The following is a 25,534-nucleotide window of genomic DNA, read 5'->3' on the forward strand; positions in this document are numbered from 1 at the left end:
GAGGCTGCCGCCGCTTTCAGCACCGCTCGCCGGACAGCGCCGGAGGGGCGGCTGCGCCGAGACCGGCCGGCTGCACACCGGGACCCGCTCCTCGGGCCCCTCGCCGCGCCCTGGGGCGGGTCGGCGCCGCCGGGTCAAAGTTCGTCCACCTGAAGCCGGGAGCGGCGACCGCGGCTCCTCGGCGGGATGCGGCCCGCGATGGGTCGCGGGGTCGGGGGGCCTGTTCTCGCCGGTCACCAGCCCTCCCGCAGTGCCCGCCACACCGACGGGGCCGCACCGGTGGGCCCCGGAAGTGCGCTGCGCTCGCTACCGCAGAACCCCGAGGGACGGGAGCTGCTGGCGCAGACTTGCGCTGCTCTGGGACACGGGAAGCGGCCGCCCAGTAGAACCGTGCGCCCAGCCCGGTACGGCCGCTGCGGCCGCCTGTCCCCCCGGTGCAGGCGCGCGCCTGCCGTTACAGCACGGGCCCGGCGTGGGGCCCGCGCCCACGTGCGCCCGGCCGCGCTGCATCTCCCGCAGCCGCCGCCAGGCGGCGCCATGCCGTGCCCGCTCGCGTCCCGGCCGGCCCGCCTCCTCCGCGCCGATTGGCTGCCTACGGCCGTCAGCAGACGGTGATTGGCCGGCGGCAGAGCCCGCAGCGCAGGGTGCGCTCGGAGGCCGCAGGTGAGCGGAGCGAAATGGCGGCGCCTGGCGTGGCGCCCCCTGCTGCCGCCGGGGGGGCAGGGGCGGCCGAGGGGCCGGGGCCGGGTCGGGGAGCGAAGTGAAGCAAAGCGCAAGGCGGGGAGGGGCAGGGCGGCCGATCGCGCCGCTGCTGGGCCCTGTTTGTTGGCTGCTGTCGGGGAGCGCCAGGTGGGCGGCAGCGGCGGCTCCACGGCGAGACGCGGCCCGGTCCCGTGCCACCCCCCCGGCTCGCCGCCGCCGCCGCTCGCCTGTGCCGCCGGGCCCGGGTCCGGCCTCGGGCGGCGCGGCAGCTCCGCCCGACTCGGGGGCAGCGGCGGGCCAGGCTCGTCCAGGCCGCTCGGGGCCTGTGCGTGCCGGCGCGGGGCTGGTGCCTGCCCGCTGTCCGGGCAGCGGCGGCTCGCCCTTTGCGGGGCTGCTTGAGGTCGCGCCGCTCTCCGGGCCCGGTCCTGGCTCCCGCCTGTGCCTCTGCCCCGCTCTCCGGGGCCGCTGTCTCTCCCGAGCCTGGCGGGCCGGTGTTTGTGAAGCCGCCACGCTGTGCGCGGGGTAGAGCGGCAGCAGCCCCCCGCAGTAAACCCTCAGCGACAGCGGCCGTGTCGGAGGAGTTGCCGGTGCTGAGGAGTTTCACGCTCTACAGGTCCCACGAGTGTGATTAAATATTTCGTTGCGAGCAGCGCCAGACGCGGCGGGGCCTCGCCGCCGTGCGCACGCACCGCCCGGTGTGCGGGGCAAACCGAGGGGCTGCCCGGGGCTGCCTCCGCTCCGCCCTCCGCGCTCGCAGCCCGCGGGGCGCTCGGCTCCCCGGCAGCGCTGCTGGCATCCGCGGAGCACCGCTGCGCCTGCCTGCTGTGAACGCGCCTGTACTACCAGAACAGAGGGATTGCCCTGATACTACGTGTCCAAATAGTTTTAATTATTAGCCCTAGGATAGGTAATGTTTGTGTTCTGAAGCAATAAAGTGCCCATGAAAGGAGCACAGCTTTCAGCATTTTAAAGTATGGAATTGACCTTAGTGCAAACAGCCCTTGTAACAGTGGAAGTAACTCTCCGTGTGTCACTGGTCATGCAGAGGTGTATTAGTGGTCATGCATGCAAAGGTGCTTCACTGCTCAGGGCCTAAGCTTTCAGGGTTGGTTTATTTTGGTCTTTTGGTTGGTTGTAGGGCCATCAGTGGTTTCAGATAGTTCTACAAGACATTGTCAGCATAAGTGTTTTAAAATGCCAGCTGTGTGTATTTCTAGAAGTCGTGATCCTACATGTACTTGACCTGGCTTGGCTAGACTGTGGGTCTCTAAGTTGGATCATGCTTGCAGGCTTTTTGCTTGCCAGGGTAATCCCAAATTCCTGCCACTGGCAGTGGTATAAGTCATATTCCTGTCTGTCAGCCCAGCACTACAGGCACTGCACCTGCATCTGCACCTTGTGTTTAAAAAATGAAGTGAAACAAAACCCTGACATGCAAGTCCACTCTTTGGTTAATGCCACACTGAGTACAAAATACAAGACCTAATCACATATTCTCACCTTAAATGCCTGGTACCTCAGAAGTAGGGCAGGAAGAATTTCTTTACTCTATTAGCACCCTTATCTGAACAGCACCAGAATGATCTGCTGGGGAACAGGATAATAATTTCCTATATGGTTTCTTATCTCTAATCCAGGGCAGTGTAGGGAGCTGAAACAGTCCCAGGCCATCAGAGGCAAGGTCTGTGGCTCCATTTAGGGTTGTGTGTCAGCAGATTTGGATTGCTGATGGGGTAATTTTGGTAACCTTTGGTATGACTGTGCAGCAGATCACAGCTGCCCTTCTTGCAAGTGCAGCAGGAAAGTCTCCGGGTGTAGCGACTGGCATGTACTTTTTCCTGTGTGAAAAGTGTGGGCTGTGTGCTGTGCAGGAGCCTGTAAGGGTTCTGTGATGGTATTGCCACCCTGCTGGCATATGGGCCCTGTGCCAGTTCAGCACTAGAGCTGGCTCAGGTATGGTGGGCAAACTTCCTGTCACTGTCCTTGGATACCAGAATAGAACTCCACTCGCCTGTGTCCATTTAAGAGCAACAGTCTGAGTTTTTAATGCCTTTGTTGTGCCTGTAGCTAAAAGTTCTGTTCATCAAGAGTCTGTAGTTGCTTGGTATAAGTCTATGGTAAGGAATGTACTTTTAAGAAAAACTAGAAGAAGGTTCCAGTTAACCCTCCCCTCACACCTGAAATCATGAGGCTTTCCTTATTAACATCATGGGCACACCTGTGCTATCAGTGGCTGTCAGCTTCAGTGAGGCTCTGAGGTTTTGCTTGATGTGAGTATGATGTGTCATGGCCTTGAAACAGAGCTACAGAGCAAGGAAGAGGCTTTGTCTGTGGGGTAGGAGGAGGAATATAGAGAAGTTGTTGCTTTCTGAGTTCTTGGAGCAAAGGTTTTCCTGCTGCTTATCTGTTTTTTTTCCAGGAGGGAGGGGAGATTAAGGGATTGGAGAAAATAACCCTCTTCCTCCTTTTGCTTGGTTTGCTTCACTTCATTAAATCATCAGCCTTCAAGCTGATGGTATACCTGCCAGGGGTTCATTCTGCACTGGTATGCTGAGGCAGCAGGACACAGGCGTGAGAACGGTTCCTGAGTATGTTGGGAATGCCACTCTTGTCCTCCTCTGGAGATAGCAGGGCTATGTGGAGTGCACAGTGAATGCCTCTAGAGCCTGCTCTGCCGGCCCTGTTCCTCCCACTAGCAGCGAGCACTGGTGGTGAGTATCAGCTCTGACTGGTGCTGCTCCAGGTGTTTCAGTGCCAGGTGTGTGCTGTGCTTTGAGGGTTTTGTGGCAGCAGCAGCCCTGGGCTCGGTGCGTGGGACTGGGATGGAGGAGACCGTCCTTGGTGTGGTATGTACAAAGTCCAGGCTTGCTGTGTCCCCTCGTGTGCTTTCTGTTGGGTCGATGTCTGCTCCCCCAGTGGATCCTTATGCAGGAGGAATGCTTTTGGCTACTTTATAATAAGGAAAAGCACAGTGAAAGACGCCTGCTTGACGCTGGGTGGAGCTTAGGCCAACGGTGAACAGCTGTGTCCTTGGCATGGCTAGGTCAGTTGAATGGTGTGTTGAGACTCTGTCTCCTCTGAGGCAGGCAGGGCTGCTCTTGTAGGTGACACTGGAGGACACGATCCTTTCCTGGTGTTTCTAACTCATAGCATATATTCAGCAGCTGGTCAAAGGAGGTGATTGTTCCATTCTGCACTGGTCACAGCACTAAGCCTCTCTAAGTTGAAGAAGCCTGTGGACAATGCTCTCTGGCACATGGTGGGGTTTTTGGGATGTCTGCACAGGGCCAGGAGCTGGACTCAGTCTTGATGGATCCCTTCCAACTTGGTGTATTCTGTGTTTCTGTGCCACCTTGCAAACCCAGACATCCTGACCTGTTACCCAAACTGTTGCTGATGCTCCCTCTGTGTCGTCTTTCCCTGCCATAGAGTTTTCACTTGTTTTTCCTCCTCCCTGCAAACTCCTTCAGCTCTCAAACTGTTCTCTCTGTTACTGTAGGTCTTCTTGAGCTGAAAGGATGAAAATTGGCAATTGGAAAATCACTGTCACTGACCTGAGCTTTATCCTGACTTCTGGAGTCCCAGTTGATGTTGTTGGGCATATGAGTCTGCAAGAGTGTCCCCTGTCCATGATTTAGGCAGCGGTTGGACATGCATCACTGTAAGGGTTACATGATTTCAGTGCTGGTGGCAACGCTTTCCCAGTGCGAGGGGGTTAATTGCAAAATGGAGCTGCTTATCTAAATTGATCCAGAATTCCAAATCCCCTCCCACACTGAGAATGTCTTCTTGTTCCCCGTTTTTGTGCTGGGCAGCACTGTCCCTGGGTTCCCTCATGCTGGCTCAGTCCCTGCCCTTCCCACATGGTTTGCTTCCCCGTGCAGCTGTCTCTGACCCCTCTCCCTTTTGCACTCTGTGATTCCAGAGCGGGATGGTCGCCCACCAAAGCTGCAATGTCGTCCCTGACGACCTCCAGTGAGGGAGAGAACTCTGCTCCCAGGTTTGTTCTTGGTTCCAGAGATGATGAGACAGAATTTCTGGGATCAAACATGAAGACAGACGAAACTGATTTCTTTGAAGATGACGAAGAGGAGGAGTCGGTAAGGAGGTCCCAGCATTCTGGGCTGGAGCACCTGTGTGGGATCCCTGGGTCTCAGCCAGGTTTTGCATGGTTACTGCTGGGGCTGCAGGTAGTTGGGACTGCAGGGGGCACGGCAGTGGCATTGATGACAGGACACATTACATCATGCTGCTATACTCACTGCCTCGGGAAATACAGCTTTTTTGCTTGCAGATCTGATTTGAGAAAACTAGATGATTCCTTTGTTCTAGAGACTTAACCTCACACTCCTGTAAGTCTTTCTGTTTCACCAGGGAAATTTTTGGGGAAAACTCTGTCGTGTGTGAAAAGGGCAAAGGTGTCTCTGCAGAGAGGAAACATTCATTTTTTCTATAACCTCCAGGAGCAGGATGCAGAAAAAATGATCTCTAGCTCCTGACTGCTTTTGGCCCCTATTCAGTGTTATATTAAATGCTACTTAACTGATCTCTGTCTTCCTCTCTGTCAGCCTCCAGAACGGCAGATCGTGGTGGGAATCTGTGCCATGACCAAAAAGTCCAAGTCAAAGCCCATGACACAGATTCTGGAACGTCTGTGTAAGTTTGAGTACATCACAGTGGTGATCATGGGGGAAGATGTTATTCTGAATGAACCGGTAGAAAACTGGCCCTCTTGTGACTGCCTGATATCCTTCCACTCCAAAGGTAACACATCTCTAGCAGTCCTTAGCCTGCTTGAGCTGTGGGCAAGGGATTTTCCTTTCAGCCCTCCCCTCTGTCCTCACCCTGTATTTCAGGATTCCCCCTGGATAAGGCAGTTGCTTATGCCAAGCTGTGCAAACCATTTCTGATCAACGACCTTGATATGCAGTATTACATCCAGGACAGGTGGGTGTCTGTGAGACACTAAAGCCCTTTCCCTCTTCCTCTGATTCTTCTCAGCATGCTGTGGAATTCTAATTTTTCTGGTCACAAAGGAGTGAGATGAGGAGGAAGGGGACCTTAGCAGTGGCTTTTTGGGGTTTCTCCAAAGCGTGGAGGGGAATGGCTTTGAGGGTAAAACCATTGAGACCATATGAAATCATGCTTTGTTTTCTGGTGTAAATGTCCTGTAAGGAGTGGCTGGGATGTAGGGAGTGGAAGAGTTCTCACAGAACAAGGCTGCCATAACTAAAGCAGAAAGACTAGTGTCTAAGCAGGAGAGCCAAATGGTGAGATGGGGCTCTGGGTCAGAAATTGGGAGCAAGGCTGGGTCAGAATCTGTGCAACCTGTGTTGTTCAGACAGGTGAGGTTTCTCAGTCTTCTGTTGGTAGAGGCCACTGGCAGCCGTGTACTTGGGCCCGTATAGCCAGGCTGCTTTGGCTGTGTGTGAGTAGGGCTCCTAACAGATCCTAAACCTCCTGCCCTGTCTTTGGGGTGGCGAGCAGTGTTATGTGGGTGCTGGCAGGCATCCCAAGGTGTAACTAGTGAAAGAACTGGGATTTGCCCCTTGGCACAAGATGAAAGAAGGCTCCTGCTGCTTCTGCCAGGCCTGGGCACCGGACAGCTTGGCATGACAGGGCACTCTCCAACAGGATGGGTCTGGGCAGGTGGTGTGTACTGGGTGTGCTGCTGTGCTTTGGGCACATGCTAATAATTGAGCATCCATGTTTAGGCCAGGTAGAAATTTACTGTGGGCTGTCTGTGTCCAGAGCAGGACTGCAGCAAACCCTGTAGCCTGTGGGACTCGGCCAGAGAGCATGTGCTACAAGTACCTGCAGTCTTGATGCTTATTTGTGTTCATCTGACTGTGTTTCTCATCAGAGGGAGTGAAGTCTTTCCCTTGGTGTGTACTGAGGACCTTCTAAACTCTTCTGATGCTCTTGTGTCCTCTACAGGCGTGAAGTGTATCGGATCCTTCAGGAAGAGGGAATAGACCTGCCCCGCTATGCTGTGCTCAATCGAGATCCTGACCGACCAGAAGGTCAGTGTCCAACTTCTGCTGAAAGCCATTTCCCCAGGCTCTGCTGTTTAGGATAGTCTGCAGAGGACAGATACTGGCAGTCACCTCAAAGAGGTCTGGCTCCTAAGTCTCCCGGGTTTTTCTCGTGGGCAAAGGTCCCGGCACAAAACCGACTGATGGGCCTGGAAGGGGCTGTGGCTCTGCACTGGGACTGTGTCACCTTTCCCGATGTGCTGCTGCTGTGCTTTGTCTTCAGAGTGCAACTTGGTGGAAGGAGAGGACCACGTGGAGGTAAATGGAGCTGTGTTCCCAAAGCCATTTGTAGAGAAGCCAGTCAGTGCTGAGGACCACAATGTGTATATTTACTACCCGACATCAGCAGGTGGGGGCAGCCAGCGGCTCTTCCGCAAGGTGAGGAGGGGTCTCCAGGGCTGCTGCTGGGACCAGTAGATCTGAGACTCGTGTGGCTTCAGGAGGGAGTGTTGGGGCAGGGGAAGGGCAAGGGAGGGTTTTGTGTGGGGGAACTTTAGACCTTCTTAGAACTTTGAGTTCAAGTGCATCTACCTGGGAACCACAAAAGGACATATTTTAGTGGTAGTGCTGACTTCACTTTCCCCATCCTCTTGGTGACATTTATCCTGTAGTCATGGAGCACTGTGTCCCTTTCTGAATTGCATGCTGATTTCTCCTGGGTTTATCACGATGAATTTTTCTAAAAACCTACATTCCTTTCATTTAACATCATTCTTGCCCTTCCCATTTACTGTAGCTTGCACACGTGATAAAAGCAACATTTATTCCTAGATTTCACAGGAAATCTGCCCTTACTCATGTCCCCCACTTTTCCAGTGAACAGTAATAGGTGTGATGTATTTTTTTCCAATCAGATACACATCTGGCATGAATAAACCTAAAATGATTGTTCCCTTAGGTAAGATACAGGTATGCCTCTTGAGTCTGTATCCAAAGCCTTACTACAGATGAAAACAACATTATCCTTGATGTTGATAAAATCAGTCATGGTTCTAGAAGGAAATTAAATTATCACCTGTTATAATTTATTTTCATTTGCATGTTAGTTAGGCTCCTTACCTTGTAGTATTTTTTCACTTTTTTTTTGTTCCATGTCCTTGAAGTGATTGGAGACAAATTAATGGTCTATAATAGCTTTTCTCCTCTTTAAAACCTGGAAAATGACATACCTGCTGCCTGCATTCTGGTGTCTTTTGTCCTCCATAAATAAGTGTGCTGTAACATCTGGGGAGCCTGAGATGCTGATGCATTAAGTCTGCTAAATTCCCTACTGACGGGATGAAACTTCTGCTTTTCTGCTTCCATCTAAGAAAAGGATCCCCGCGCTCTGCCCTGAGGTGTTTATTCTGTGCTTTCAGATTGGAAGCCGGAGCAGTGTGTACTCCCCAGAGAGCAGTGTGAGGAAGACAGGCTCCTACATTTATGAGGAGTTCATGCCTACGGATGGCACTGATGTAAAGGTGAGGAAAAGCCTGGCATGGTGCCTTCCTTTGTCAGGCTTGGGGGAGCTGAAAGTTCAGCTGTTCTGCTTAGTCCTTCATAGGCTGTGGAATGTGTGTTCAGGCTTTGAGGTGCTGACTGCACAGTTTGACCCCCAAAGTGGGGAGTGGGTGCTCTGTGGATCACGCCAGGAGGAATGTGTGAGACCATCTCATCTCCTTTTCTGCGTCTGCAGCAGGAATAGCTGCTGGAAGCTGCAGTTAGTCGTGGTGGCTGTGTCAGGTGTGCTCCCTCTCGCTGCAGGTGTACACCGTGGGGCCGGACTATGCCCATGCAGAGGCTCGCAAGTCCCCTGCTTTGGACGGGAAGGTGGAGCGGGACAGCGAGGGGAAGGAGATTCGCTACCCGGTCATGCTGACTGCCATGGAGAAACTCGTTGCCCGTAAAGTCTGCGTAGCCTTTAAGGTCTGTGTTTTCTTTCCTGTGCAAGCAGGACTCCACAAATGTCTGATATGTGTCAGGATTGGGATTAAAATTTGTCATCCTGGCATGTCTCAGGCATAGCAATCCCCCGTGCCTGGTGCCAGTTGTTGGTCCTGCTGGCTGTGGCACTTTGCTGGGCAGAGGTGACTGGGACGGCAAGAGGGCCTGCAGCAAATGCCCTTTGGGCTGGTCGGTGCCTGGTGCCCCACACACATCTGAGCATTCAATACTGAATCCTGAGCATGCTCTCTGTCTGACCTGTGCTCATCCTGTCTTGACTTATTTCCTGCTTTTGTTTATGTGGAAAATTTGACTTGGGCTTTTTTTCTTTTTTGTGTTTTGGTACTTGTGTTTGGTTCTTCTGTTTGTTGGCTTTTTGTTTGTCTGGTTTTGGTTTTTTTAGTTCTTGGTTTTTTTTAATATGGCTCTGGTGCAAATTGATGTTTTATTTTAGAGTTGGGTAGAGTGAGTAAGAGTCTAGGTATGGTTCCATGACATGTTCAGCAGTATCAGTGGAAGAAGCACTGGACTCCTTGTTCCTGTTCCACTGCAACTGGCACCCCGTGTGGTTGGGCTGATGCAGATTTGGTCTCTTTTCTACCTTGTAGCCTTTTCCATTTAGTGATGGGTGTCTTTGCCTACTGCACTTCTTGTGCATGCTTGTCAATCTGGTTCAAAATTATTGGATTTCAAAGGAAGAGCAGGATATCCAGGAACTGCTCTGTTTCAGGTCCTTAGAGCTCTGGAAAGTCGGGGGTTGGCCCTGATGGCTCCATCTGGGGGTTTGTGGTTAGGGCCTTTGGCTCAGCAGTAAGGGGGTAAAGGGCTGACTAACAGCATGTCTTCACACTTGTTGTAGGCTTGTGAGGCGGGCATGGACTGTAGGATGGCTGTAGCATCAGCAGGCTGAGCTGGGCAGCGTTGGCTGGGTCTGTGCATGCCCTGCTGGCAGGGTCGCTGCTGTCCCCCACTGCTTCCTTCCCGTGTGTCCAAGGGCCCTGTCCTCTGCTTCCTCCTGCAGCAAACCGTGTGTGGCTTCGACCTCCTGCGGGCCAACGGCCACTCCTTTGTTTGTGATGTGAATGGCTTCAGCTTTGTGAAGAACTCCATGAAGTATTATGATGACTGTGCCAAAATCCTTGGGTATGAGCAATCTGAGTTTTGATAAGGTGGTAAGGTAACTCACAGCAAAGTAAAATGAAATATGGAGTCTTGGTCACTATGTCAGAGAAGTCTGCCAGTGGTTCATGCGAGTCACTTGCTCAGCAGGTGAAAGCTTGGCTCTTGGAGGAACAGGTTATTTTCAAGCCCTGGAGCTCCTGCCTGCAATGGCATTAGCTGTCTTTGTCTACAGCTAGATATAGATATATATCTTCCAGGACTTTTCATTGCATGCTGAGCCCAGTTGTGGTATTGGTGATGTGGGGAAAACTGGTACCCCTTTGGGGTGCCCTAACTAGCCCACAGTGTGGTAGGTGTCTCTGCAATGAAAGTGAGGGGAAGTTCTGTGGCTCCCTTCACATCTTTCAGCGGGACTGCTAAGGAGGAGGTGGAGAACTAAGGGAATGGGTTTTCTTGTGAGTGTTGTATTTTGATTTCTTTCAGAAATATAATCATGAGGGAGTTGGCTCCCCAGTTTCATATCCCCTGGTCCATCCCAACGGAGGCAGAAGACATCCCCATTGTCCCCACTACTTCAGGCACCATGTGAGTACCTGCTGTCTTCTCAAAAGGATGCCAGTGATGACTGTGTGAGGGACAAAGTGTGACAAATCCTGTCCAAGGGCCTGACACCACTAGCAGCATGGCATCCTCCAGCTGCTGTGCTGCTTATAACCCTGAAATGCCTGTGGAAAGGCTTAGCTATGCACATGGAAGTTGTGATAGGTTGGAGATTAGTTGTAGGTTTGATGAATGCAGATGAGCAATAACTGAAGAAATAACAGAAACTGCTTGCATGGCTTTCAGAGGTCCAAATTCTTCGTCAGGACAGGAAACAGATCAGGACAGATGCTGTAGCTGGCTGCTACATGGAGAAAGTGCGTGTTGAGCTACCAGTGAAATAGGTGGAAACACAGTTGAAACATTCATCATTACCAATATGCTTGGCAGCCCCTCATTTGATACCTTTGACCTTACTGGTTTTCTGGCACATAAGGCTAAAAGATCAAAGGCAAAAGTTTCTTTGTGATCCTCAGCGTACTTGTACACCGGTATGAAACCCCTCACCTTAGTAGTGTCTGCAGAGCTCTGAGTCCCTCTGCAGCTGTGGCACTTGTGTCTAGTTTAGGCTGGGAGAAACTCTACCCCTGCTGAGGAAAGCAGGTGTCAGAAGAATGGAACTGAATGAGCAATAGGAAGCTCCTTCCTGGTGGCAGTTCTGGAGTGTCAGGGCACATTTGTCCTCTTTATCTTATGTTTGCCCAGGATGGAGCTTCGCTGCGTTATTGCAGTCATCCGTCATGGAGATCGCACCCCGAAGCAGAAGATGAAGATGGAAGTGAAACATCCCCGGTAAGAGCCAAGGGCAAAAGGTGTTCTGCTCCTGGGAAAGGATGAGGGCCTATTCTCTAAACCAGAAGCAGGAGCAGAGGGCTGAGTGCATAGGAGGCAGTATTTTTCATGGCCCATCCAAGCAAATGCTTTCTGACCAGTTGAGAGAGCCCCCTTTCCCCACAAGGATCCTGACACCTTTTGTGTGAGCTGGAAGGCAGAATGAAGGTGTGGTAGGTGCTGAAAAGGGAAGTGCCTCACTAAATGGGAAGCTAGTATCTGCTTACTGGTTGTATTTTGAAAAACACTTGTTTTTTCAGAATTTCTGAAGCGCAGGGAAGAGCCAGCAGCCTGCTGGTTCTCCCTGAAGAATAGAGACTGAAGGCACATGTGGGAATGACCCTCCTTGTGTTATGAAACAGCAGAAAATGGATCACCATTCTTTTTTGTCTGTTCAGGTTCTTTGAATTATTTGAGAAATATGATGGTTACAAGACAGGAAAGTTGAAGTTGAAGAAACCAGAGCAGCTACAGGTGAGGAAGTGCATTCTGGGGTTACTGCGTGGGATATGCAGATAATACAGATCCTGGTGCGAGGCAATTCTTTGGGAGGGTACAAACCTCCAAGAGGGCAAGAGTGTGTCACACAGATGCTCTGTGTCCCATTCTGCACCCTGGGCCCACTCAGCTGGGTGACAGCAGGAGAGCAGAATGGAAACTTCTGCTGCCTGATGTGCACGCTGTGGGATGGAGATGACCTGATGCAGCTTGCCCACCAGGCTGTGGTTGCCTCTGGTGACAGATGGGTCCACGCTAAGGAGTGGGGCAGTTGGAGGTACCTGCTTGGTTCTCAGCAGGGCTGTAGTACAGCATGAGGATGAAGCAAGCTGCAGTGTGGAAGTTTGTCCTGCCTGAGCTGTGTCTTATGAAATGACACACCTCTGAGGAGTGTCTGTATGGACCTGCTTCTGGGTGAAGCTGTTAGGAGGCCTTGCAGGAGTGCACTGGTGAGTCTGAGGCAGAATTGCTCTCTGCTTCCCAACAGGAAGTGCTGGACATTGCACGGCAGCTTGTGGTGGAGCTGGGAACCCACAGCGATTGTGAAATCGAGGAGAGGAAATCCAAACTGGAGCAGCTGAAGAGTGTCTTGGAGATGTAAGCATTCCTGTCTCAGAGCGCTGTGGGTTTGCCTCAGAGGATGTGACACGGGACCAAGCTGTGCTGCTGGTGCCCAGAGACAGGGCTCTCCTCTGTCCCCTGTTAGTAGCTGTACAGCAAAGGCACCATGTTCCTCACTTTTTCTCCTTGACATCAAAACCCTGCTGATCCTTGTCCCAAGCATGTCTGGTGTTTGGCTAAACTACTTGAGACAAAACTGAGCTTTCTTTGCTGCAGGAGAGGAACTGGGGTCCTAGATGGACTTTGTTGATCTGAAGCATTTTGATATGATTGGAACAAAGTTGTTTTAAATAAAGTTGTCCTGGTGCCAAAAGTTTAGCAAAAAAGAGCTTGGAAAACATGAAAAGATGTTGTGTCCTCTGAGGTTTTGTACAGTCAAAATAAAAATGTGGTGATATTGACAGCTTCTATACAAAACAGGGTTCCTCTCAGGCTGCAGCTGGCTATGGCACACACAGCCAGCATCTGTGTTCAGGCCGTGTCTCTGGAGCACAGAGGAGGACTTTTTGCTGTGATCACCTCCTCTGCTCTTTCTGCTCATCATGGTTATCCTCAAAGCATCTGTCAGAGTGGTTTTTTCTGTGATCTCATTAATCCACTTGTTAAAGGTGTAGATAAGAGTTTAAAGCTGTAGTGAGGAATGACAGCATAGAGTGCTCTTGGTAGAAGAGTAAAGCAATGGATCTTTGAATTTTCTTTGAGGGAGCTGTTTGGCTTTTTGTGGGGGTCTGTGCTGGGTCACAGGGAGATGACAAAAATCATGTTCCATGGCTATGGGTGTTGTAGCAGAAAATCTCTTGCTTGTGCTATACTTCTGCTGTGTACTGCCTGGGGGCCTCTGGGCAAAGGTTGGGTGGAGTTGATTTGTTTCAGTGGTTTTTCTCCATCCCTTGTGACAGGTATGGACATTTTTCTGGCATTAACCGTAAGGTTCAGTTGACCTATCTTCCTCATGGACATCCAAAAGCTGCGAGTGAAGATGAAGGTAAAGGAACCTAATGGTGCTACCTAAACCTGATCTTTAAGCCCAGAGTTCAGGTGGGAGTGCAGCTACCATCTGTGTATAGGCCTCTGGACATGCTAGCAGAGTTGGTGACCCATATCTTATCTTTGCTCACATCATAGGAAGGATTGCAGGGATTCCAGTACACCCTGGCTGGCTCTACAGGGCTTGCATTTCCAGTTTTATGAATGTCATCCTTCAAAAAGTAGTGACTCTGAATTTCCTACTTGCTGATTTGTTTCCTGGGGGGCTCGGGTCAGGCTTGTGTTGGGAGCTGTGTGCAAGGTGCTGATGACGGCCTCTTCTTCCTCCCTCGGCAAGCTCAGGCAGGAGCTCTGATGGGTGAATGCCTGTTTGTCTCCTAGAGGCTCGCCGGGAGGCCTCCCCCTCGCTGCTGCTGGTGCTCAAGTGGGGTGGGGAGCTGACCCCCGCGGGAAGAGTGCAGGCTGAGGAGCTGGGCCGCGCCTTCCGCTGCATGTACCCTGGGGGCCAAGGTGAGTCTGGCCCTGCCCAGCCCAGGCGAGGGCTGCTCGGGCATCTGTGGCTGTACACAGCCTCTGGGATAGTGTTTGTTCTTTTGAGTTGGCATGGTCGGGATAAATAATTCAGGTGGGTTTTGTACCCAGATCCCTAAGCTGACCTGAGAGGTCTGCTGTTAAACTTCAGTGTGTCTTGGAGAGCCTGGCAGCTTTCCTAAGACATACATTTCCTCTGACTTGTGGCTGGTGCCTGTCTGCCAGGGTGTTTCTCTGAGCTGTGAGCTCTGAGCTGGGAGTAGTTATTGTTCCTGTCTTGTCACACGGTGTGACTGGGTACTGTGCAGAATTGCCCTGGGATTCCAGGTAGCAGCAAAGAGTGGCCACTGAACTGTCTTTGGAGGTCAGACTCGAGAGCTTCATGAGTTACTTTCCTCCATTACTGATCTGACTCTTGTGGTTGACTCAGACATGAGAAATAAACTGGCAATTTGTGCCACAAAGTAATTGTAGCTGTACAGGACTTGCTTTGGAAACTTCTTGCTGAACCACCCTCCCTGCAGTTCTGAGGGCTGCAGGATTTGCTCTCATGCAGAAACTAAGCAGAAGAAAGTGGGGTTTTTTTGCATCTTCATTCTGCACCAGGGTATTCAGGCTATCAGATCTACTACAGGGTGTTCAGTAGAGTTTGCTGCAGAATTTGGGCAGCATCAGACTTAACTGGGGGATGCTCATATTTTTCCTCAAAATGAACTTTCCCAAGTTAAGCAATGACTTTGTTACATTTCTAGTCCTTGTCTATAGCTAGAACTGTCTATTTTGGAGCAGCATAAATGCTGCCTATGCAAGTGACTAGTTCTCTACATAACTTTGTTACTACAATAAAGTTTGTTTGTGTAAACCAATATATTCAGCTGGTAATTTTGCAGGTGTGAGAATATAAATCTTGAGTTGTCCTTGGTTGCAGGCGATTATGCTGGTTTCCCTGGCTGTGGCTTGCTCAGGCTGCACAGCACTTACCGCCACGATCTCAAGATCTACGCCTCGGATGAGGGGAGAGTGCAGATGACAGCAGCAGCTTTTGCAAAGGTCTTTCTTCTCTTTTGGGCATCCCTTTGTTCATCACTCTTAAAATATGCCAGTTCTAAAGGAAAGCCTCTGGTGATGAGGAAGGAGTTTTCCTAGGATCTTCCTCCTCTGTGTTGGATGGACTGGGGTACACTGGGCTAATAGCAGGTGTATGGGGCAGTACTGAACATCTGGTGTATCTGCACACACCTGTCACCTTTTATGTCCTGTCCAGGACAGGACTCTCAGTCAGGAAGGAGTTCCATATGGATTATTGCTGATGCTTGATCTTAGAGCACACCAGATGTGCTGCTGAGTATTGATTGCCTATAGAATGAATGTTTCTGGGGTGGCTGCCCAGCCAGAGGGGTTATTCCTTGCCTGCTGAATTTAAAAGGGAAATGAAATGTCTTTGGTGAGGTATGGGGTGGAAACAGGTTCATTTGCAGCTAAAGCCAAGGGGAATCCTGCGGTGGCCTTAGCTGGTCTTTGGAGCATTCGCTGTATTTTCAAGCAAACTGAGCTGCTTGATAGTTGAGCCTGCTCAGTAGTTGCCTGGATAAATCTGGGGCTGCCACAGGCAGATCTGCCCTTTGCTTGAACGGCTCTAGAACCATGCCAGAGTCATCTCTGACTGGAGGGGGTGTTGCTGTAAAACTGCCCTTCAAGGACAGTTGAGATTTCGCTTAAGTTGCCTGAGTTCTGGCCATGAAACCACCAGAATTTTTGTTGCTTGGTTGCTGAAATCTTGTCCTATGTGGTGTGGTTTTAGGGTCTGCTGGCCCTGGAAGGAGAGCTGACCCCCATCCTGGTGCAGATGGTGAAAAGTGCCAACATGAATGGTCTGCTGGACAGTGACAGTGATTCCCTTAGCAGCTGTCAGCACAGAGTGAAGGCTCGACTACATGAAATCATGCAGAAGGATGCTGAGTTCTGTGAAGAGGATTATGAAAAGGTAAAGCACCAGTGTGGCTTCATTGCTCCCTGGATCTGAAAGGAGAATAGCATCGCTGCCGTGGTTTGATGTGAAGTCTGGTATGTGGACAGTGGTTTGGTTAGTTTGAGATCAGTTCTGGTCAAAATGGCAGGATATGTATGGAAGTGTGCAAGTTAATAGCTTTTGTCCTTCCTGGAGTGACAGTCCTCAGTGTTGCTCTGCTGTCCCCTTCAGGACTGATCACGGTACCTTTTTCTCCCTTCATAATTCCCGGTTCATTTTGTTCTTGTGAGTGTGCTGGAAGAGCTCCTGCATGCTGCTCAGATCAATCCCAGCTGCTGTGGGCAGGGACTGTGTCTCACTGCATTCTAGATCCGTGCTCTATGCACGTGTGAACAGACCTTTTGGTTACAAATTGTTGTGTGTCCTGTCAGGCTCTCATTGCTGCAGAGTGGAGAGCATGGGCTGCATGCAGCACAACAACCAGTGAAAGCACTATTGCTGCTTCTCCAGCAAGTCCCCAAAATACTCTTTTTCCCAGACTCTGAAATGTGATTACTGGACTGAAGTCCTTTAAGGAACATATTTATCATCTCGAAGAACTACTTAAAATGAAGCCCTTTTGCTCAAGCACAGAAGCAAAATGAGACAAGAGTGGATATTGGAGGTGGAGGGAGGTCCAGACTAATGGGAGCAGTTGTTTGCTCCCTCTGAGTTTGATCTTGAGGAAGATTTTAAGACATGCCTGACTACTCCTAAGAATAGGCCAGCTTATTGTGCTCAGCTGGGAGCTCAGCTTTTGTCCCAAGTCAGAAAGCAGTATGGCTGCAAAAGACAGACATTTTTCATTCCCCATTTGTGTAGACTGGCTAATGTCTGCTGGAATCTTCTTTCAGCTAGCACCTACAGGCAGTGCTTCTCTGCTCAACTCCATGACCTTTATCCAGAACCCAGTTGAGGTCTGTAACCAGGTGTTCACCCTGATTGAAAATCTCACCTCCCAGATACGAAAACGTCTGGAGGACCCAAAATCTGCAGGTGAGCAACAGAACTGGAAAAGATTAATTTATTGTTACATCTTCCGAGCTCCCAAATACCACTAGGGCTTATGATTGTCTGTAGCAAAGAAACTGTAAAGTGTAATTCCGTATGTGCTCATTGATGTGGAAGGCTCAGCTTTCAATTACTGTTAAAGAGAGCTCTAATGTAAAGGAAATGATATGTGCATTTATGGCAGACCTAAGCAGCTAGGCAAACGGTTTCACTTTTCTCAAGCATTTCAGAAGTAGCCTGTTGCTGCAGGTTAAAACTCCTGCAACAGTTCCAGTGGCTTTTCCAGACTAGGATTCCTGTGGGTGACACAAGAATTGGAGCCCTTTCGTGCTGGGAGAACTCAGTTACAGCTGGCCCTTGAAATCTCTGCAGCAATAACCAGGGTTCTGTGATTCTGTGGCTCTAGGATGTGCATGTTGTTTGCTGTCCTTTGCTTTTTAGACCTGCAGCTGTACCACAGTGAGACTTTGGAACTGATGCTGCAACGCTGGAGTAAGCTGGAGCGAGATTTCCGCATGAAGAATGGGCGCTATGACATCAGCAAGATCCCTGATATATATGACTGCATCAAGTATGATGTACAGCACAACTGTGCACTGAAACTGGAAGGCACAACTGAACTCTTCAAGCTCTCCAAAGCCCTGGCAGATGTGATCATACCCCAGGTAGAGCCTGTATGACAATGCCTGTGCCACCAGTTTCTGAGCCTTTGCCTTTGTGTTTTGTCTCGATTCTCTTGCATGTTAACTGCCAAGGCAGCCTGTCACAGTAGGGTGCTTCTCAGATCTGTCTCAGTGTTTGTATAAGGCCAAAACCATTTATGACTTGAAATGTGGCAGGGCTGAGCTTCTGGTTGAGGATTCTGGCAGGGTCAGAGTAATGAGCAGCTGATGCAGCAGCTTTTCCATGTTGCTGTAGTGCATCACAGCACAGCTCCAAGCTGTGTGTGTGTGCTACAATAACATTCCATCCTCTCTGCATGTAGGGTTGTGGAAGTGAAGGGAGATTTCTGTGTTAAAGTTCTGACAAGTTTGTTTTTCTTGTCAAACTAGGACTTGTTCAGTGTCCAATGCAGAGTTGCTTCTGACAAAGTTTAATTTATATGGGATGAGTTTCTGCCAGCAAGGTCCAGCTGCCCCTGTAGAGCAGAAGTGGTCTAAACTTTTTCAGTGTTGCTGGTGATGTGCAGTCTGGCTTTCAGCTTAGCACTGCAGTTTATATCTTTGCTAATAGCAGTTGTTGCTTTAATGCTCATCTAGCTCGGGGTATAAGTTTGCATGTCATGAGATCTGAGATTTGCTCATGGTCCTTGCACTCTCAGCTGTTGAGGATAATGATAGTCATGTCCAGACATAACTGGGGTTCTTGGAAGTCTCAGTCCTCTGTTACCCCCTGCAATACGTGAGGGAAAAAAAAGTGAAAAGTGTTGAGTGACATTTCTCTTCTTGTCCTTGCTTAACCAGTGGTGCTGCGGACTGAAGTGGCCTTTTATGTGAGGATCTGGCAAAGAACCAGGGCTCAGGGTATCTGTTATTTTGTTCCTGCAGGAATATGGGATTAATAAGGAGGAGAAACTGGAGATTGCTATTGGCTTTTGTCTTCCTCTCATTAAAAAGATCCAGCTGGACCTACAGAGAACTCATGAAGATGAGTCTGTCAACAAGCTACATCCGTTGTAAGGCTTGTGCTGCATGCTGCTGGCAGTGGGGAGGGCAGCTGTGGAGCAGGGGTGGTTCCCATGCCAGAAGAGTGTACTGTTGTGGAAGGAGGTGCTGAGCATACACTGAAGGACGTCCAGGTGGAAGGCATGTTGGTGCTCCCAGAAGTAGAAGGCAGATGGAGAAGGCACATTGAGACAGAATACCAGAAGTGCAGGGCCACAAAGGCTTGTACCCATTGTAGCTGGATGGTGATGCCTCATCCAGGCATTTCCCTGCACAGGGCCACTGTAGAGTGATGAGCCACCTACTGTGTGTCTCCATTAGGATTTCACAAAATTTGTTGCTCCTGTGCCCAGCACTCTCACTGTTTGTTCTGTCCTGCTGCCTTTGACATTTCTCAGTGTGGGGCTGTGTCATTGCATTAAGTGTGCAGAAGTGCTGACGTGTGACAGATGGCAGTTGATGGGCAGGTGAGTGACTGTGGCTGGTTTTGGTTCAGGTACTCACGAGGAGTTCTGTCCCCGGGCCGCCACGTCCGCACTCGGCTGTACTTCACCAGTGAGAGCCACGTGCACTCCCTGCTCAGCATCTTCCGCTACGGGGGCCTTCTGGATGTAAGTGTCCCGCAGTGCTCACACAGTAGGCCTCCCTGCTTTCTTCCAGTAGCCTTTTCCAAGGCAGACAGTGTACGTCTGTAGGTTGCCCCTTTAGCCAGCTCTGCCACGAATGCTGTGCATCAGTGGCATCGGGCCAGCTCCATCTCTGCTGTGTTTGCATGCTGCAGCTTCCTGCATTTCTGGCATGTAGGGGGATTGTTCTTCCTCAGTGCCTTCCTTGCTTGCACAGAGACATGTTTTCTCCAAGATCTCCTGCTAGTTTCAGGTGGGCAGACCACTTACTTGTATAGGAGAAGAGCAGTATGAGGCAATGGGGATGATTGAATTTCTTCCTTCCTGCTTCCTTCAACCCTTTATTTTAAGAGCTTAGTCCTGTATTTATAGTCTTTATATCAATTCTAAGTCAATAAAATCAGTTTTCTTACAGAGGAAGCAATTCAAGGTTGCAAATTCACAGGATGTGCTCTCTACCAGAGAGGCAGATGACAGTTTTTAGGGATTAATTCATCCAGCTTACCCTTCACTTGCTCTCTCTTCACCTGCTTCCTGAATGATTTGGTATGCAGACCCTGAGAAAAGCTCTGCTTTAAGAGGCTGTCTGATTTACCTTCCCATTTTTAAGCGTGGTCTGAAATGCCTTGAGAGTTTGGGCTTGCTTAACAGACATGATTTCTGGTGTCTGTGGCAGCTTAGCATATCTGTAGACAGTGATCAGAAAAGTGCCTCTAAATCACTCACTGAACAAGATGCTCCCTTTTCCCTGACTCAGGTGCCCAAGGATGTTGTGTTGCCAACACAGGGATATTGGGCTGCATCTGAGTTCTTTGTAATGGAGAGTTCAGTTCATGTCCATCAACGTGGTGATTCACTCCACAGCATCATGGGTGGCCCTTCAGGTGTGCCCATTTCCTGGCAGTGCTGGGGGGCAGTGAAGGGTGGGCTGCCCTGCTCTGTGGAGCCCAGGGCTTCAGCCTGTCTCCACATTTTCCATTCAGCATCAGGTGACAGCCTTTCACTTGGTCCCTTATTTAGCACAAGCTTATCCCCTGTGCTCGTTCCTGTGGTGTGAGAATGGCTGTGTTGGGAGCCTGCTGTGGGCTCTGCTTGTCTCCAGTCAGCGCGGCACAGCGGCTTGCGGCTCCCATCTGCCATGGGTCCCTCTGTGCAGCTGCTCCTGACTGCAAGCACCCCACCACATGGCAAGCTCATTTCTTCATGCAAGTTAAGCAAGGTGTTACCTTGTGGAGAGAGGAACTCTCTCAGTCCCGTTTCACTGAATGCTGCAAGGTGTCTGCTGTTGCTTATCCCATGCGACTGTTTGTGTGTATATATCAGGAAAACAAAGACCAGCAGTGGAAGAGAGCCATGGACTATTTGAGTGCTATCTCAGAGCTGAACTACATGACCCAGATTGTTATCATGCTCTACGAGGACAACAACAAGGTGAGGGATAGAGCGGTAGGATGCAATGCTTCCTGCCCCGTTGCAAGGCAGTCCTCAGAGATGAGCTCAGTTGGAAGTCTGTAACTTGAGCTCTTGCTGCTTGTGGACAAAGATGGATGGATCATTAACACAACTGCTAGTTTTTAGTTTGTGTGGGAGGCAGTGACCTAGTTAATGCTTGTTGCATGTAAGCAGAAAGAGCAGTAATACTCTGAGCATAATACCCAACTTATGTAATTAATACTGACTATTTTAAAGCATTTTCTAGTCAAAATTATTTGCTCTTTTTAAGTATTAATTGCAAGTAAGCAGTAGGAAAAAATAAATATATTTGAGTGACATTTGATTTGTATTTTTGAAATATGTCTAGAAAATATCCAGAAATTCCACATCCGTTAACTATTTTTTATTCTGAAAGTGTACTGATATAGTTAGGGAAATGTAAACTGGTATCTTCAGGAAGTAAAGAGAATCATTTAATAAACAGCTAGAATGTGGGAGCTGAGGGTGCTGACTGTAAGTAGGTTTGCCACCAAACTGCATGTCTTGATCATCAGACCTTGTGACTTGGATCTGTGCTGCAGGAGGTTGTAGTGGTGAGGGGAGCAGCCCCTTAGCCCACACCTTACAGAGTTAGAGCTTTGCATTCACAGAGCTGGTGTGAGCTTCTAATGTTAGAAGTGATGCTTCTCAAAAAATATGTGACTAGAGCTCTCACGAGTGGTGTGGATGTGTCAGTCAGTCAAGATGGGTTTATATCATTAGTGCCAGATACTGTAAAAACTCTGTCTTCCTTTAAAAAAGGTTAATGAAAAATTATTATTAGAGACAGTTGCTTAAGTCTTGGATCAGCCTGACTGAAGGTTCAGGGGGGACCCAGTCTCCCCCTGTCCTGGCATATGCTGGGTTTGCAGCAGGAGTGGGTCAGAAGGAGCTGGGGTTTAGGGAGATATGTGTGTGTACATATATAAATAGAGCCTGATTCTGTTATACTCCTCTGTGGCTGTTGTCTCAAAATAGCAACAGTCAGAATGGCTCAGCTGGGTGCTGATGAGGGCTGTCCTTTTGGATGGGACAAATCTGGAGCCATTCTGTTCATGCTTGTTGCCTCTGCTTTCCCTCCGAGGGATGGGCCTGGGATGCGTGCTGGCCAGCACAGCAGGGTGGGACCTTGGCCTGGGCTGATGGTAGGATTAACTGGGTTTTGTTCTTTACCCTGTGACATGTGTTCACAGGACCCCTCTTCAGAGGAGCGTTTCCATGTGGAGCTGCACTTCAGCCCTGGTGTCAAAGGCTGTGAGGAGGACAGGAACATACCCACGGGGTTTGGCTTTCGACCGGCCTCAGCAGAGGTAAGCAGACACCTGGGCAGGAGCTGCCAGCCCCAGGGGACACCTGGGCGCTGTTGTGCTCTGTCTGGCCCTGCGGTGTGCACGGGGAGCTGGCACGCTGTGTCTGTCCCGTTTGGGCCCGTCGGGGTGGCTGTGGGACTGTGAGTGCCTCCTGAGCTTGGCACGGCAGGAGATGCGAGCCTGCAGCTGGTGTGGGGCAGCGTGGGCAGAGGCCACGTGCCTGGGGACACAAGGGCAGCGTTTCCTCACGGCAGAACGAGGACAAGAAGGCGGACCAAGGCAGCCTGGAGGACCTGTCGCGTGAGAAGGGCGGCGATGAGGCAGAGCGCGCGCGGCAGAAGTCCCCGCAGCCCTCGGAGCCCGTCAGCATCCAGCGCAGGTCGCCGCTGGTCAGGAGCCGCAAAACGGGATCCATGGAGGTAACCGTGCTCCTGGTGCCTGTCCTGCTTCTGGCAAAGGCCTCTGGCTTGGTGTTGGTTTCCTGCGTTTCTTTTAACATGCCAGAGTCCGAGTTGATTCTGGGAAAGGATCTGCAGAAGGCAAGGAGGGATGTTGTGGAGGGCAAACCTCTGAAACTCTTCCTCATTGAGGAAGGACAGGAACACAGGCCAGAGAAACTGAAGAGCAAGTAAGGAAATGCTTGAGAAACACTAGCATTATTTGGATTACATGCTCTACAGAGGCACTGGTGTAGCCAGTATAAGATTACATGCAACCTCACCACCAAGCTGTGATGACATCTTGCCAGTCTGCCTTTCACAAAGGCAGCTCCATGTTTCACATTCCTCCATCCCATCTAAGATCTCATGCTGATGAGGGTCCCTGCTCACTGGTGGATACATCCAGGATGTTTAAGCTATCAGGGCTTAGAACTGTCCCATTCACTGATTTGGTGAAGTAACAAAATTAATTTTACTGTTGTAACATCTCTCCTTCCAGGCTGTTCTGTGTCACAAGGCCAGTGTCACAGTCAGCAGGTGACTGTTACCTTGAGAGCACTCTGGAATTGTCCCTCCTTTAAGAGGGATTTCACAGGCATTTTTGCCATCAGTTTTCTGAACCAGAAAACAGCAGAGTTAACGTTTGAGGTATTTGTTAGCTGTCTTCCATCACTGTATGTTTCTCACAATGTGCAGCACTCAGAGGCTCTTTGTGATAGGCACATACTGAGTTAAAAGGGATATGATTTCCTGCTGCTAAAGAAGGAAGTCTGAGTCCCAAGGATCTCAGAAAGAGTCTTGGGAGAAAAGATGCTCACTACATGAGTCCCGTCCTACTTTACAGATTTCCATTGTTCCACAATCCAACAAAATCTTGAAATTACAATTGAGCATTCATTATCACAATCCTAGCATATGACTACCTTTGTGCTTCTTGAAAATGGTGATTTTAAGGAAGAGATATCCATTTCTTTACCTTCAACTGATGTTTAAAGGCTTTGATAGCAGTGGGTAACTTGGAGCATGGTGCTGATTATTTACACTATGTCTTTGCAGGTGCTGTCTGAATCTTCTTCTAAATCAGGAGGTTATCGCCTCTTCAGCACTTATTCCAGGCAGTCTTCTGAGATGAAGCAAAGTGGATTAGGTACTGTACCTGACCTGTAACCAGCCTACTTGCTTGTGACTCTATTTCCATGGGCATTAGTCTGTGTCTCCACATACACATCTGGCTTGAGTTCCTTGTATGCCTCTGTGTGTTTCGCGTCTTCTCTCAGTGTTGCTGTTGAGACCACTGTAGAGACTGTCTCACTCGGTACCTTTTGTACAAACTTCTTCAGCTGCTAGCAGCACAAGATGAACTTTTCATCCTTTCCAGTACAGGAGCAACAGGGCAAACTGCCTGCAAACCTGCAGGCTTGCCTCTGCTTCTCTGTTGCTCTCATTTGTTACGTTTCTCAAAGGAAGAGACGATTTTAGGTGAGAACTCGTGAGCTTTCTGTTCTACAAAACATCAGTTTATCTGCAAAGCTGTTCTTCGTGTGAGACTGTTCCGTTTCTACCTTTGCTTCATAAAGATCTGTTGTATGGAACAGATGTGTCACATACAGGATGTTTGATAGCTCTCTAATTGAGCCAAAGTCCTTGGTCAGCCATTGTCTTGTGGCAGCCAGTGGAAGAGAATATTTCAGGGCATTTGACAATCTCTGTCCTTGATTGTTTTATTCCATGTTATCTTAACCTAAACTATGTCTGAACAGCTGAAATTCTTCCTGAAATATTTCTGCTAAAGCAAGAGCCATTTTGAAACTGGAAGAGCTATCTTTGCTGTCATGAGCTTCAGAGATGGCTGTGCAACCTGTGTCTTGAGGAGAGGAGGTGATAATGCCCAAATCACGCCCACTTTCTTTTTCTTTAAACCATCTTAGCATTGTAGCATGGCTGCAGACTTGCAGCAGTTCTGACTCATCAATCTATTGTATGGAAAACCTGCAGCTAAGAGACTACTGAAAGGCCTGCTCACTTCTTTGCCACTTCTGAATGGGCAGCTTCTTTGGAATCTAATTCTTACGAAGGAAAGAGTATTTTCTTCTGAGTGGTTAGAAGGTATCCCTGGAGCCTGCAAGCTAATGCGTCCAACCAGCTGGAAAAATCTAAATAGGAATGACTGATGTACGTTATTTTCATAAAGGGACAGTATCCTTGGCCAGGGTGATTTTTGAATGTGTTATTTCACTTATCTCTGCTTTTCCCGGTGCCACTGTGAGATTCAGTGAGCTGTGACAAACTGCCATGCTTTGGCTTGAAGAAACCTGTGGCTGTTTTGGATGAATATGGGAATTTCTGAAACGGCACATAGTCAAGGAGGTGCATCTGCTGGAGAATTACTGGGTATATCAAATGGTACTGCAAACTGGTTTTACTGTTTGAATGTGTGACTACCAGAAGGCCTGGGCTCTGGAAAGCAGATATTACAGCCCTTGGACTAGAGCCTTTTCCAGGTTTTTGAGGAATGTCTGTTTTGGCAATAGAGAAGAAGACCACTGCTTTTCTACATCTTTGTACAGTACTACTTTTCCTTCACAACAAAATCTGAGATATGATCCTGGCAGGTTTGATTTCAGAATCTTGCTTCGTGTGCCTTGCTGGGAAGCTTGTGCTGGTTGCTCTTCTACCTGTGAAGCTCTGCAGGGACAAAACCTTGAGCAGGAGCTGATAGATCTGATCTGTGCTGTAGACCTCCAGCCCAGCCATGGTTCTCCTCTGTAGAGTCCTGCAGGTACAGAAGGATTGAGCAGGAAAGACCTGTTGTACCACACCAGCTTGCACAACACTTGGTGATTAGGAAATCTGTGTTTCTGTGAGGTTTTTTTCACCTGAGGCCTGCTAGGAAGAACCGTGCCCCTTTACCTGTACAAGTCAAGATCTTCAAGGAATCTTCCTGATTCTTTTCCTGCTTGTTTTTTAGAAATCTAATTTCTTGCCCCTTTATGATTTGAAATGTGTTCTCTCTCTAAGAGATAGTACAGAACTGTGGAAGCTTGAGCTTTGGCTTCAATACTTGTCTCAGCAGCTTTGGGGGGTTATGAGGGGGGTTCATTCAGCTGCTGTTTCTGAGTTTTCTAAAGCTGAGCACACCTCCTGTTGCCTGA

General features: G+C 49.6%; 1 protein-coding gene across 6 annotated transcripts in view; it reads left to right on the top strand.

The window, feature by feature from the left end:
* Positions 1-619: 619 nt before the first annotated feature.
* PPIP5K1 (diphosphoinositol pentakisphosphate kinase 1) overlaps positions 620-25,534 on the top strand; it is a 42,173-nt gene continuing 17,258 nt past the window's right edge. For 3 of the 6 annotated variants that reach the window (XM_058033842.1, XM_058033843.1, XM_058033844.1), the window contains exons 1-26: positions 1,508-3,413; positions 4,202-4,363; positions 4,628-4,802; positions 5,271-5,466; positions 5,559-5,649; positions 6,640-6,725; positions 6,961-7,115; positions 8,096-8,197; positions 8,481-8,642; positions 9,682-9,803; positions 10,266-10,367; positions 11,088-11,174; positions 11,612-11,687; positions 12,199-12,308; positions 13,232-13,317; positions 13,701-13,829; positions 14,779-14,900; positions 15,652-15,834; positions 16,713-16,854; positions 17,311-17,534; positions 18,417-18,544; positions 19,030-19,144; positions 20,483-20,590; positions 21,826-21,942; positions 22,197-22,361; positions 23,439-23,529. In XM_058033842.1, the coding sequence (XP_057889825.1) occupies positions 4,656-4,802; positions 5,271-5,466; positions 5,559-5,649; positions 6,640-6,725; positions 6,961-7,115; positions 8,096-8,197; positions 8,481-8,642; positions 9,682-9,803; positions 10,266-10,367; positions 11,088-11,174; positions 11,612-11,687; positions 12,199-12,308; positions 13,232-13,317; positions 13,701-13,829; positions 14,779-14,900; positions 15,652-15,834; positions 16,713-16,854; positions 17,311-17,534; positions 18,417-18,544; positions 19,030-19,144; positions 20,483-20,590; positions 21,826-21,942; positions 22,197-22,361; positions 23,439-23,529 (3,046 nt within the window). In that variant the 5' untranslated portion in view covers positions 1,508-3,413; positions 4,202-4,363; positions 4,628-4,655. Of the gene's footprint in view, positions 664-1,506; positions 3,414-4,201; positions 4,364-4,627; positions 4,803-5,270; positions 5,467-5,558; positions 5,650-6,639; positions 6,726-6,960; positions 7,116-8,095; positions 8,198-8,480; positions 8,643-9,681; positions 9,804-10,265; positions 10,368-11,087; positions 11,175-11,611; positions 11,688-12,198; positions 12,309-13,231; positions 13,318-13,700; positions 13,830-14,778; positions 14,901-15,651; positions 15,835-16,712; positions 16,855-17,310; positions 17,535-18,416; positions 18,545-19,029; positions 19,145-20,482; positions 20,591-21,825; positions 21,943-22,196; positions 22,362-23,438; positions 23,530-25,534 lie in introns of those variants that run through there. The other 3 variants (XM_058033840.1, XM_058033841.1, XM_058033839.1) reach the window with 3 other exon arrangements.

The sequence above is a fragment of the Melospiza georgiana genome, chromosome 13 (assembly GCF_028018845.1).
Source record: "Melospiza georgiana isolate bMelGeo1 chromosome 13, bMelGeo1.pri, whole genome shotgun sequence".
Classification (NCBI taxonomy): Eukaryota; Metazoa; Chordata; class Aves; order Passeriformes; family Passerellidae; genus Melospiza; species Melospiza georgiana.